Source organism: Colias philodice, chromosome 20, assembly GCF_061535455.1.
Source record: "Colias philodice isolate Cphi_HAF_F1 chromosome 20, ilColPhil1 Martin Lab GWU primary, whole genome shotgun sequence".
Lineage (NCBI taxonomy): Eukaryota > Metazoa > Arthropoda > Insecta > Lepidoptera > Pieridae > Colias > Colias philodice.
The window spans coordinates 1,137,537-1,152,328 of record NC_143105.1 but is presented as its reverse complement, the minus strand read 5'-3'; the positions used below and the strand labels follow the sequence as shown (position 1 = coordinate 1,152,328).

The window sequence follows — 14,792 nt, the reverse complement described above, 5'->3', positions numbered from 1 at the left end:
AAATAAGATACACATTCAAATCATTAATCAACACGCCAATGATACTTAAACTTAACTAAGGCTTCGTAGCATATTACATATTTTAGTTATTGTTACATAAGGTTAATCTCAAATTTAACAGTGACAGCGAAATGGGTTTCACCAGCGTATTTTTAGCACAGTTCAGTCTAGCTTTCCGATATCAAAATTTTTATTATTATAATAGGTACCTATGTACTAACATAAAGATGAAAAGTTTTCGATAATAAATATAAATATTTGACACAAGTTTCTAATGGGTATGTGATTTCGGTGGTAAATGTTAAAAATGTAATAAGACGATTCAAAAGTCCTTCTAGATTTCTAGAAAAAGTCTAATTGAATAAATAAATGTTCGAGTTTGTTTGAGTCTGAGTTTCATAAAAATTAGAATACTTACTTGATGCCACATGGCTACAAACTATTTTCACGTGTATTTAATAATTATGAATATGTATGAATTAGGATGTAAGATTGTATGCCTAGGTTCTTTAGTTTTGACTTTAGTGTTTAGCTTTGCGATAATAAATGATACATAGTGGCCAAGATATATCTGATAATGCATAGCAAAAAAAGTGGGAGACGTTGTAAATTAAATAATTGAGAAAAATAAAAGAAATTTCATTCTCAACATATGTACTTTATTTCTATAAAATGCTTAATACTAAATTGAAAAATATCGTCATACTACTAAAATAACATATTTATCTGAACCAGCAGTTAAAGCTTTATAATTCTCTTCAACGTACTTCTTACAGATTTGAAAAAGTAATACAAATATGAAAAAACAGTAAAATCTTATTTAACGATACAACAGGCGATTTATTGATAGTTAAAGTACCTTAAACAAAATTTTACAATGCATTTATTATGAGGTATATTTTTCGTAGTTTGGCACAAACTAATTAATACACGTTTTCGTTTATTTCTCAATAAGTGTATAAAACAATGTGTTTTTAACTATCCCTTACACGTACAAATAGCAAATTCTAGTCTATTTATCCTCTTATACACATATTTTTGTATGTCTGTCCTCACATCATGTCCAACCTCTTGTTCCAAGCAACTATCGCACTTCGGGCTTGTTCCAATAGTTTATGTTTTGTATCTTCTATCAAACGATTTGCCTCTTGCCTTTGTTCGACGACGTATTCGCGGAGAGTTGATAATCTTGATTGCCAACTGTAATAAGATAATTACAATAAATTTAATTTTAATATGAATAAATTGTAGACTTTTGAGTACAGTAAAAGCTCTTTATTCGCGGGTAATAGGTTCCATAAATGTGCCGCGAATAATGAAACCGTGAATGGTAATTTGTATGGGGTTATATAGGGAATACGTTCCGAGGTGACGAAATAAAAAAGCAAATACATAAAGAAAACAGTTTAATTGAAGTTTTTGACCAAACATATTATTTATTAATTAACATTTAATTAGGTATTATTTTCAGGTTTAGGCAATGGATTGGCACTTTTTACTCGTTTTTTATTTTTACCGATTCGATCCGCGAATACAGGTATTAGGTCGCATTTTAGTAATCCGCGAATTGTGAAAACGCGAATATGGAGCTTTTAATGTACTTTATATTATAGGTAGGTAAAAAAAAGAACTTTTTTTTATATATAAGTATTTCTTTCTTATCTACATATTACATACTAGCTTTCCGCCCGCGGCTTTGCCCGCGTTTTCAAAGAAAAACCCGTTCCCGTAGGATTTCCGGGATAAAACCTATCCTATGTCCTTTCTCGGGTATCAAAATATCTCTATACCAAATTTCATGTATATTGGTTCAGTAGTTAAGGCGTGATTGAGTAACAGACAGACAGACAGAGTTACTTTCGCATTTATAATATAAAATAAAGATCGGGCGTGAAACGAAACACGCTTATTCAAATTTTTACACACTAAATTCAAAATATAACCTAAAAGTAAACTTTGAGAAACCATAGCGAAATCGGAAATTATTCTTCCTTCACGTATTAACTTTATTTTTGAAGTGAAACTTCTTTAAGCGCGTTGAGAGTAAAATTTCAAGGTCTCGTCATGACAATACCGTCAAGTTATGGAGTAAGGCGACGATTTTGTTATCTTTGAATCTTGCCAAAGAAGTTTCACTTCTGACACGTGTTCGAAACTATCTCTTTTTTATTTTTTACTAGCTGTGCCGCGCGGTTTCAACCGCGTGAGGATATATCTAACATCGAAATAATTTTTCAAATCGGACCAATAGTTCCTGAGATTAGCGCGTTCAAACAAACTCTTCAGCTTTATAATATTAAGTATAGATTGAATAAGTTAGGTTATTAAATTTTCTATACATATATTAACCAACTCACGTCTTATCCTGCGTCTCCCAGAACTGCAGCTCGTCTTCCACTTGCTTGTACTGCTGCTGGTGGACCCTCAGATCCTGGATCCTCTGCATCATCAGAACTTCCTCAGCATTCCACTCGGCTGCAGCGGTGTTCTCTTGTGCCGTTTCCATTTCTAACGCTTGCTGTTCACGCTCTATGGCCGATTTGAGTTCGGTTAGTTTTGTTCGCGCTTCTTCCTGTGAAGGGAAATTAATATTCGAATGATTAATTTATTTTGAAAGATGGTAAGACTGATTTGTTATTTAAATAAGAAGTAACATAATATAGAATGGTTAAATGGTTCGCTTTAGAATCGAGTTGCTTATTATATTGAACTAAATTTATACCGCTAAATAAAAGCATATTGAAAAAGTATTCAAGTTAAACAAAAATAATACTCTACTGTAAAGGTTGCCTGGTAGGGATCGCTACCTAGCGATAAGGCCTCCCTTGCTTATTTTAAATGTATTGTCTATTACTTTTTGTTTTTATTTCTATAGCTATAAAGGATTTTCATTTTTCATTTTCATAATGCAACGAAAAATAATTGGTAATAATGATATTGTGTATAGCGTGCGTATGTGTGTTTGTATTTGTCTATGCATGTACATGTGTTTCTGCATGTGCGTACATGTGGGTGTGTATGTTTATGAAAATCTATATCTATACTAATATTATAAAGCTGAAGAGTTTGTTTGTTTGAACGCGCTAATTTCAGGAACTACTGGTCCGATTTGAAAAATGCTTTCGGTGTTAGATAGCCCATTTATCGAGGAAGGCTATAGGCTATATATCGTCACGCTAAGACCAACAGGAGCGGAGCAATGCGGGTAAAGCCGCAGGGCACAGCTAGTGTTTGTATACATACATCATAGTTATGTTGCGCAGCGCGGGTGCGGTCTCGAGCTCAGCCACGAACGTTCGCATGGATAAGCGTGTACGGTTGTTATTGAAGTGAAAACTTCTTTAGCGGCGTTGAGCACTTTTTCTGTAATGGGTATAAAATCTTAAACTCGCGTCAGGACACGTGACCTGATCGAAAAAGCGTAAGACGGATGGATATCGAACATGCTCAACGTTAATAATCAAGTTTTCACTTCTGCCGGCACTCCCGGAGTGCAACCCGTCTTTTTTTTTGTGTATGTATGTTCGTGTGTCACTCACAAGCTGCGCAGCCCGTTTCCTCTGCAGCGCGGTTCTGTCTCTGGCTCTCTCATTGCGTTTCGCGGAAAGTGCTGAAAGGTGCCGTTTTAGTTCTTCAGTTGCACGAGCTATGTGAACTCCGCATGAGACTTCCATTAACTCCCTGCAAAACAAATTATTATTAACTAGCTTACCGCCCGCGGCTTCGCCCGCTTTGTCTAAAACCTAATAAATTATATACTAAAACCTTCCTCTTGAATCACTCTATCTATTAAATAAAACCGCATCAAAATCCGTTGCGTAGTTTTTAAGATTTAAGCATACAAAGGGACATAGGGACAGAGAAAGCGACTTTGTTTTATACTATGTAGTGATGCATAAAATGATGACTATTATCAATTACTTATGATAATTTTAGAGCATGTTTATAGTAGGTACTAGGTACGTCATGGGAATTACAATAATCATATATTTAATAAGTCATTTAAAATAATGAATAATTCAAATCCGCGATGTTTTTCGCCATGCCGTGACGATAATACACAGTATAAAACAAAGTCGCTTTCTCTATCCTTATGTATGCTTAAATCTTTATAACTACGCAACGGATTTTGATGCGGTTTTTTTTAATAGATAGTGATTCAAGAGGAAGGTTTTAGTATATAATTTATTAGGTTTTAGACAAAGCGGGCGAAGCCGCGGGTGGTAAGTTATTAATATAATAAAGGATATTTATCTCTGAAGTTTGTGTTAACTTTAACAAAATAACAATAAAAATATATACTGATTGAACTGAGGACGTCCTCCTTTTATTAAGTCGGTTTATACAGTAAATTGATACCCAATATTACTTTAAATGCCTGGAAGAGATCACTCTTTAGTGATAAGGCCGCCCTCTGTGCTAGTTTAGCTATAAGTTTTAGTTTTTAAGTAATTTGTATAACTAGCATAGTAAAGTGTTATAAATAAATAAATAAATAAAAGTAAAAAGCACTCACTTTTCATCCACAACAAGGCTACCAATCTGCGGGCAGTCCGGAGCCAAATGTATAAGCATCTCTTTATATTGCATACAACTGTCTAGAGTTTTCTTCTGCCAGACAGCTAACTCGTTCTCTTTGGCTATTATCGTCTGAAATGTAATTAAAAATGTTTAGGTCAATGTCTTACTTAAATGATTTAGTCAATATATTTTACTTATATAAGTTATATGCCGACGCGACGTAATAAAAAAAAATGTCTTGGGATTTGATCGTGATAAAAAGTAGGCTCACTAGACTCTACTATATCTGGAGACAAAAATCTGTGTTCGTGTATCACAGAAACAAGCACAATTAATATAAAACTATTATATTTACGTGTATGTGTTTGTTTCTGTGTTTATTGTGGTGTCTGTTACAGTTGCTGCGTCTGCTTCTGTGTATATTTCTGTTACAGCGTCCAATTCTATAACAGCATCTGTATATGTTACTTTGTCTGTCCCTGTTTGTGTGTCTGCTTCCGTTATTGCGTCTGTTTATGTTACTACATTTGTGTGCGAGTGTGAGTGAGTCTGAGTTGGTGAGTGAGTGGGTGAGTGAGTGGGTGAGTGAGTGGGTGAGTGAGTGAGTGTGTGAGCTCGTGAGGTCTCACCTTGGCCACGTTGTCGGCCAGGGCCCGCTTGGAGTCGTGCACCCGCAGCGAGTAGTCCACCTGGTCCAGCAGCCGCAGCCGCTCCTCCACTGACAGCGTCTGATTCTCTAGTTTCGCACGGAGTCCCTCGAGCTCCAATCTATAATAATATATGTATAAATTAATTTTAACGATAATTTTTGTACAGCTTTTTTTTTAATACGGAGTAAATAACTAACAATAACGCTTCTATACACAACTATACACAGTATAACCCGCACTCGTACACAGCTGCACACAATCACTTTGCACGGTTGATATACGCGAGCAGCACACAGAACATATCCTTCATACACAGCAACCACATTTATCAAAATCTGCACACACTTACGTGGATCTATTAACATTCGAACTTAATCGCAGCAAGGTGAATGTAAATTTAGTGTGTGTATGGCAGCGAGTGAGTGAGTGGGATTAGTGAGTGTGTATTTGAACACATTTACTTGGCAATTTCTACATCCGCACTAAATCTATCATCAATGAATCGTGGTTAACCGCGCTTCGCCTTACAGCAACCACATCGAGGAAGGCTATATACATAGTACATATAATTACGCTTAAACCGATAGGAGCTGAGCAATGCGGATAAAAGTGCTAGGCACAGTAAGTATATTATAATAATTTGGCCCGTTCAATATCCGCGACCAGCACCCGCAATAACTTATTGAGCTGTGGCGTGCGGGCTAGCTGTGCAGCCCGCTCACTGGCAAGCTGTCTAAACTATACCACACACTCAACACACAAAACACTCACAGCGAGTGACAATGAGTGAGCTAGTGAATTTCACTTCATACTCACCGGTAGCACGCTGTCCTTGCTTTACAATATCTCAGTCATGATCATCACTAGTAGACCAATCAGATCTTATGTCCGCATCCTATATATATACTATAATATATACTATAATCCATACTAATATTATAAATGCGAAAGTAACTCTGTCTGTCTGTCTGTTACTCAATCACGTCTATACTACTGAACCAATTTTCATGAAATTTGGTATGGAGATATTTTGATACCCGAGAAAGGACATAGGCTACTTTTTATCCTGGGAAAACGACTCAATCCCGGAAATCCCACGGGAACGGGAACTATGCGGGTTTTTCTTTGACTGCGCGGGCGAAGCCGCGGGCGGAAACCTAGTATACAATATACTCACTTGGCTCTCTCTATATCCGCGACGAGCACCGTGCACAGCTCCTGGAGCTGCGGCGCGCGGGCCAGCTGCGCCGCCCGCTCGGCGCCGAGCTGCCGCCGGCCGGCCCGCGCGCCGCGCACAGCTGCGCCCAGCTCGGTGCTGAGTGTGCGCACGCGCTGTTCTTCCGCGCGGGCCGATTGTTCTTCCTCGTCATCGAGGACTTCCTCGTATTCTGGAGATAAAAAATTACACGTAAAGCGATTTCGCCACATGTTGTGTGTATTTAAACTAATATTATAAAGCTGAAGAGTTTGTTTGTTTGTTTGAACGCGCTAATCTCGGGAACTACTGGTCCGATTTGAAAAATTCTTTCGGTGTTAGATAGCTCATTTATCGAGGAAGGCTATAGGCTTTATATCATCACGCTACGGCCAACAGGAGCGGAGCCACGGGGGTGAAACCGCGCGGAGCAGCTAGTTAAAAAATATACACCGGCCTCCACCATTTTTTGGAGTCGGTTAAAAACTTCAAAATTCAAATTAATATTATTGGTAAAGCTTATGTCGTAATAGAAGGCACATCAACAACTATTCATTAATATATTTTTTTACGCTGTCTTTAGCTTCACTTGTATGTTTGTATGTTGACACGCTTTAAACAGACAGATTTAATTCAAACTACGTGCACTTATTAAGAGAACGATGACACTTTTCAGTTTTCTTACCTTTATTCTTTATCGATTTTGTTTTTATATTATCATTTTTGAAATGAAACTACTACTTTTAGTAGTAAGAAATAAATTTCTTTAAAACAAAGACGGGTTGCACTCCGGGAGTGCCGGCAGAAGTGAAAACTTGATTATTAACGTTGAGCATGTTTGATACTTTGGAATGGTATCCGTCTTACGCTTTTTCGATCAGGTCACGTGTCCTGACGCGAGTTTAAGATTTTATACCCATTACAGAAAAAGTGCTCAACGCCGCTAAAGAAGTTTTCACTTCAAAAATAATATGATATGTACTAGAATTACTCACTCTTTATAACCATTTGTAGTTCAGCAATCTTTTCTTCATCATTACCGAGGTACTTTTGTAAATTTTGAAGATATTCCTCATCCAAGTCTTCAAATTCATGCCCTGGCATTTGGAAACTGAGAAAATAGTTTAAATATTAATTTTAGAGCAATTTTTTCTTTTGCAAATGCAAGGAAATTATTTTTGTGAAACAAAATTTTTGTGTGATTTTTAGACATTTCTTTAAAAGTAAAACAAACAAAACATCTTGAGGTCAATATTTTTGATTGCATACTTTATTTTTTTATTTTAGGGCTGATTTTTCAATCCTTGGTTAAAATGTATCCCTCTAATAAAGTATTACACGAACATATTAAAAAATCACCTGTAAACTGTCAAATACGGGCAATTAGAATACATTTTTGAAATGGTAGTTTAATATGTGTTTTGATGAATAAGTTTTAACCAACGATTGAAAAATCAGCCCTAAATTTACAAATTTTCCGATTTATTTATTTATTTAAACAATTAGATGACAGATATCTATCAATGTAGTACATAACTTATAAGCAAGTTATTGTAGTTAACATACCTATGACATAGTTTAGAAATTTGTCTCTTGTAGTTTTTATACCATTTCCCTTTTTAAATTACCTATTATCTATTAGTTAGTATATTGATAACTCTTTATTTATGTGTAAGCGATTGTAATATTTTATAGTCAACACATGTTATTGCAATAACCATTAGTCATTAAGGTTTAAAGTGAAATAAGTATTGTACCTATATTATTGTTATATGTGTTTGTGTTGCAAATAAAATAAAATAAAATACCGAAGCCAGCACTTGGTGAAATAATCTCGACGCATACAAGACAGCTCATCTTTTTCAACAAACAGCCAGTCATTGGAAACTGGCCTTTCCTGAAAGTGAACAAATAAATCAAATATAATATTCATTTAAGGGCCGATTTTTCAATGCTTGGATAAAACTTATTCGTCGAGTAATGTATAAACCATTTTAAAAACGTATTCTAATTGTCCGTATTTGACAGTTTACGTGACATTTTAATATTATCTTGTAATAGTTTATTGGACGGATAAGTTTTATCCAAGCATTGAAAAATCAGCCCTAAATAGGAATTTAGAACTCATGTTAACAGTACATTATTTAAATAGAAAAATTTAAGTTCTTCATAATATTATTTGAATGATACATTTTGATATCCACTTTATTAATGGATTCTCTTTTCTTTCTAATATTCTTTCTTACTTGTGTTTTTTTATGTAGAATGCAGCAACTACATATTTGCACATATCAGCTGGCAAATTAAATGAAAGCAGTTTTGCGTTCATATTATATGGATGAAGAAAATGATCTTTATAACAGACTATCTGCGTTCCGCGGTTTCACCCGCGTGGCTCCGCTCCTGTTGGTCTTAGCGTGATGATATATATCTTCGATAAATGGGCTATCTAACACCGAAAGCATTTTTCAAATCGGACCAGTAGTTCCCGATATTGGCGCGTTCAAACAAACTCTTCAGCTTTATAGTTTTAGTATAGATAAACCAATACTTACTATATGCGTAACCAAATCGAGTAAATACGATATAAGTGCGAGCGCGTGTGGGAACGCATGCAGCGTGTTGACTGTACGGAGCCACGACTTGGATACTGTGCCCGGGTACAGCAGCCGTTTGGCGAGGTGCGGTAACTGCAATGTTTGTTTGTTTGTTAATAAATAAATAAAAAGACGGGTTGCACTCCGGGAGTGCCGGCAGAAGTGAAAACTTGATTATTAACGTTGAGCATGTTTCATATTTTGGAATGGTATCCGTCTTACGCTTTTTCGATCAGGTCACGTGTCCTGACGCGAGTTTAAGATTTTATACCCATTACAGAAAAAGTGCTCAACGCCGCTAAAGAAGTTTTCACTTCAATCATGGACGTATAAAAAAAGACGGACGGTATATCGCCTAAACATTGAGTGAAGCCTAGTAATGGCGGCGACAGATCCATGTGTGTGTGACATGTTGCCATGGCAACACTATGGCAACAGATGTCCTGATGACAATGGCGGCTGTATTTTTTTTCTATAAATTTTGTCGTAATAATTTTGTCATTAAAACATTAATGAAATAACTTGGTTCCCTGTGGAATGTAATCCCTTGTGTTTTGTTATTTAAAATTGTACTGTTGCGACACCATTTAACTACGCAAGACGGCATTTTAAATATTTTTTGTGAAACAGTGACGCAGTTAATCGGTCGACGGTTCACGACGTAATGGCGGCCGACTAGCTTACTATGGTGAGAGTGTGTGCGTGTTCATTGTCTTTACACGATCGCTAGCTTACTATGGTGGCTTCACGTTGTTTGTTCGTGATACGGCGTCCGTCTTTTTTATACGTCCATGACTTCAATAAATAAAGCTTTATTTGTTCCATAAGAATATACAATTTTAGTTAAAACTAGCGGTCCGCCCCGGCTTCGCCCGTGGTACATATTTACGTTTTCTCTACATAAGAACCATCCTCGTACTTCAAGGAATATAATAGAAAAGAATAATCGAAATCGGTTCAGCCATTCACACGTGATGCCGTGACAACGCGAAACGGGTGCAGACCCGCCGCCTTTTTAATTTTTATAGCTCCCGCCGCGCAGCGCGTCGAACGCGGCAACTGATACACAAAAATAATCCTTATGGCACATTATGGCATGATTCTGTATTCACGCGCGATGACTTATAACGTATTTCATGTATAACTTTGGTGTTTCTACACCGATTTACATGATTCTTTTACTATAACCTGCCCAGGAGTATGAAGAATAATTGTGCCAAATTTAGTTAAAATCCGTCGGGTAGTTTTTGTTTCTATAACGAATATACAGACAGACAGACAGACAGACAGACAGACAGACAGACAGACAGACAGACAGACAGACAGACAAAAATTTTACTGATTGCATTTTTGGCATCAGTAGCGATCCCTTATCACCCCTTCATAGTTTTTTTTTAAATATATTTCATGTACAGAATTGGCCTCTCTACAGATTTATTATAAGTATAGATTACAGTTTGAGTACATTGTAGAACCATTTAGATACTAATCTAGTTTATATAATTTAGTAAAGTTAAGTACTCGTTAGGTTTCTTTATGGTAAAAGCCTCCCCCAAAGAATGCCTCTGTTTTGGGCCAAGTTCAGCCAATTTGTTAATAGGTTTTGTTAATATTTGTGTGTGTTGAATTATGGTTTTAGAAAGTAATAAATAGGATTTTAGGATTCGATCACTCAGCGGGACTCGAACCCGCATCCTTTCGCGCCATTCCGGGGCGGATGCCTGACCAACTCAGCCACTCGTGACCCGCCAGAGCGATCGCCCAGCTGAGCATTATGCTGCAGTTACCATGGCAACCGTTACCATGGCGACAGTCGTTACCTTAGCAACGTAGTTATCATTGTTCAGCGCGTCTTTGAACACTGGCGCCAACAACGTGCGCACAATATCCACAAAACGAGCGATGGTGAGCGGCCGAATGAGTGCCCCGGGTTCACCGCGAGCGCCTAGAGCTTCAGCCACTCGAGCGTTTTCCACTCGTTGCCAGGCTATGTTTGATATTGGCCTGGAAATGTATTCAATATCATGAGTTCATTTCCACATTCAATTTACGACTGAAAAGTGCTAATATTATACAATTTTCATACACTGCACAATCTGATCCCATACTAAGCTTTTCGCTTGTGTTATGGAAACCAGATGGCTGATAAACATACATATATGTATAATCTTATATATAAAAATGAATCGCAAAATGTGTTGGTAAGCGCATAACTCGAGAACGGCTGAACCGATTTCGATAATTCTTTTTTTATTATATTCCTTGAAGTACGAGGATGGTTTTTATGTAGAGAAAACGTGAATATGTACCACGGGCGAAGCCGGGGCGGACCGCTAGTCTTATATATAAAAATGAATCGCAAAATGTGTTGGTAAGCGCATAACTCGAGAACGGCTGAACCGATTTCGATAATTCTTTTTTTATTATATTCCTTGAAGTACGAGGATGGTTCTTATGTAGAGAAAACGTAAACATGTACCACGGGCGAAGCCGGGGCGGACCGCTAGTTTTAAATAAATACTTATATAGATAATTAACACCCAGACACAGAGCAAACATCTATGTTCATCACACAAATATTTGCCCCGGGTGGGAATCGAACCCACGACCTCTGACTTGTAAGGCAGGGCCACTACCAACCAAGCCAACCGGTCAGTATTGATTTTGAGTTATATTAGTAAGCGAAATAAGGGCACTGGCTTTAATTCTACAAGCACCAAATATACTGACCCAAATAATATTTGGGTCAGTATATTTGGCGTTCAGATATTATCTGTGCATAGTCAACAACTGATCACAGATGGCAATTGAAAAAAAAAACATTATAGTAAACAATAGCAAACAGTTTTAAATATTTTAATCATTAATCATTATAAACATGCTATAACTACTCACACCGAATGTTGTTAATTCAAAATATTCATTAGCCAGTTAATGATTTTTGTAATCATTTATGATATTTTAATTGATTGTATATTATCTGTTACTAGCTGCTCCGCGCGGTTTCACCCCCGTGGCTCCACTCATAGCGTGATGATATATAGCCTATAACCTTCCTCGATAAATGGGCTAGCTAACACCGAAAGAATTTTTCAAATCGGACCAGTAGTTCCCAAGATTAGCGCGTTCAAACAAACAAAAAAAAAAAACTCTTCAGCTTTATAATATTAGTATAGATAAAATACTTTAGAATGCAAATATAATGGCAATACATAAAATACATGTAAAATAATCCTCATACCTCTGATCTTTAATAGTAACAAACGCAACAGCCCTCTCTAAAGATGCCTGCCAACTTCTATTTGCTCTTTCTTGAGATGGTGTTCTCTAAAAAGAAAAAAAATTAAATATAAATAGTTTAGATGCACAATAAATAATACAATAAAAGTGAAGTCCCATGTCCCCTAGTGGGGTAAGGGGCAGATGCATTATACATCTGTTTCACTAATCGATTTTCTTTAGAGACAAGTAGGTGATCAGCCTTCTGTGTTCTGCTACACCGAGACATTTTTTATTTTTCTTCGTCGCCACCGGGAATCGAACCCAGGACTCCTCGGCTCTATGCTCATGCGTCAACTACTGTACTGAGGAGGTAGTCAAAAATAATACTATGGTTATATGAAAATTAATAGAATCTTTGATAATTCGTCTGGTATTATATCTATTGGGCCCTCTTCATAATGGGCGTTGACTCAACAAATGTTTGCCGCTATTATGGCATTTATGAATATACATCTATTATGATGGCCAATCATAGACATATAGGTCATCTACACTTTCGTGATTGTCTCTACTCGCCCAATGCTGCCCATTATGAAGATGGCCCATATGATAATATTCAATTCATATAGATTTTATGAAAAAAAAAGACGTGTGGCACTCGGGGACTGCCGTGGTAAAGCTATTGCATGCTATGCCTTCAAGCCACTCCTCCGCGCCCGTCGGACTGGGGAGCGTGAGGTTTTTCGTTACGTAATTTCTGGATTCGGTCCCCGCGCTCAAGGCCCGCGATAGAAGCTATGCAATAGCTTAAAAATAATAAAAAACAATATAATTAAGATTAATTATTGTTAGTACTAATATGTTATATATAATTTAAATAATAATACAAACCACAGGTGTAATAGTTGGTTGTCTACTGTAATGGCTTCCACGTTTAGGTGTCACCACTAGCTGATCATATCTCCCATCACCAGTTTGTGAACGAGATCTCTGAAATAATATAGTTTTATATCAACTTGCATTTAATAATTAATGTTTTATTAACTATATGTATAGATTATTTATTTTTAGTTAAATACATAAACTACTAATGTATGATTTGCTATTGAATTTACCAAATTTTTTGAAGTGAAAACTTCTTAGCGTTGGGTATAAAATCTTAAACTCGCGTCAGGACACGTGACCTGATCGAAAAAGCGTAAGACGGATGGATATCAAACATGCTCAATGTTAATAATGAAGTTTTCACTTCTGCCGGCACTCCCGGAGTGCAACCCGTTTATTTTTTCGTCAGCGAAGCACTTCACCACAATCACCCCTGATGTTAAGCTAAGATGGTAAGCACTTGTCTCAAAGTTACCTATATTCACTCTATGCTTGAAGGCAAAATATGTTTTGGATTGTGTTTTAATGGAATATTCTAAAATACAGTTACATTCAGAAGTAATAACAATATAAAGAGTAAAATAAATATCGTTCCTATATTAACTTACCCGATTCAACGGCAATTTAGAAGCAGAAGCCTCTCTACCATAATGCGAACCAAAAGTACCACGGCCAGGTTCTGCACTGCTAGAACGGTGGCCAGTGGCTGAAGGCCGCCGAGATTCAGTCGACATACGATCCGTGGAGCTCCCTTGACGAAGTTTTGGTAGCAATGATGGTTTACCTTCAAGTCTAAAATCGTGGAATTCCAATTTTTATTATCATATTTTCCACATTTTATAATACGTATATTAGACTAATATATATATTTAATATACTTATTTCGTAAATATCTTTGAATTGCGCACGAATTGGTGATACTCCAGTATCGGATATTAAAATTATATCTATCTTACCTTGATTTTTGCATTTTCATTGCAGATGACTGGCTAGGAACGTATCTATTCATTTTGGCTGTTTTACAAATCCAATACGAAAATATATATTAAACACATAAAACAAAGCGGATATTAAAAAGTTCTCAAAATTATTGGTAAATATTTGAAACAATTTGAAATCAAAATAACGACACACAGCACACTTGACAATTGAGAAGTCAGTTTTTTATGAAACCAATATATACAATGACGGCAGACATGTCTTTTTGACGAATATCGTAAAAATGATTTTTTATAAAAGAAATATAATTATAGGTTTTTATAAAATAGCAATATTTTAATGAAACAAACATTACATTAAATCAAGTTGAAATGTACAACATTACAAAATATTTTTCAGTTCTTCTTACTCAACACGTCATTATCGATAATTTTTTGAGTTTCAGAAACAATTTGTGGAAATAATGGATCCAATAGGCATAACTTGACAAAATTGCTGTAGGAAGCAGGCAGGGACAAATTAAGACTTTCTGTAATATTAAACCTTGCATTAAGAATAAAGAAATCAAATGAAATATTAAATAATAAATCCTATAGCAAGTCCTTACCACCATCATTTTTATCTAAAGCATTTTGAAATAATTCATCAATATTACGATATCTCAAGTTAGGTCTTTTCACCGAAGATTGGTACCTCGCAACTGGAAGGTGTTGGGAAAGTAGTTGTAAAACTTGAGCAGTGTTATTTTTTATCTGAAACTTTATTTTTCTGACCTGTAAAAAA

General features: G+C 36.2%; 1 protein-coding gene across 1 annotated transcript; it reads right to left on the bottom strand.

The window, feature by feature from the left end:
- Positions 1-836: 836 nt before the first annotated feature.
- Positions 837-14,245, bottom strand: LOC149479245 (uncharacterized). The gene is made up of 14 exons (XM_089707836.1): positions 14,027-14,245; positions 13,679-13,862; positions 13,077-13,175; positions 12,205-12,290; positions 10,784-10,967; positions 8,922-9,056; positions 8,175-8,263; positions 7,362-7,477; positions 6,349-6,559; positions 5,151-5,289; positions 4,517-4,650; positions 3,540-3,681; positions 2,358-2,572; positions 837-1,200 (listed from the first exon to the last, which is right to left on the bottom strand). Exons 1-14 carry the CDS (start codon positions 14,077-14,079, stop codon positions 1,053-1,055), a joined length of 1,935 nt encoding a protein of 644 aa, XP_089563962.1. The 5' UTR covers positions 14,080-14,245; the 3' UTR covers positions 837-1,052.
- Positions 14,246-14,792: the final 547 nt, after the last annotated feature.

Bases quoted from the DNA above. Each gene is read 5' to 3' on its own strand.
- LOC149479245 (XM_089707836.1), bottom strand. From the start codon at position 14,079: ATGAATAGATACGTTCCTAGCCAGTCATCTGCAATGAAAATGCAAAAA. The intron at 13,863-14,026 runs GTAAGATAGATA...CCACGATTTTAG, and splicing joins ATGAAAATGCAAAAATCAAG to ACTTGAAGGTAAACCATCAT. The intron at 4,651-5,150 runs GTGAGACCTCAC...ATTACATTTCAG, and splicing joins TGGCCGACAACGTGGCCAAG to ACGATAATAGCCAAAGAGAA.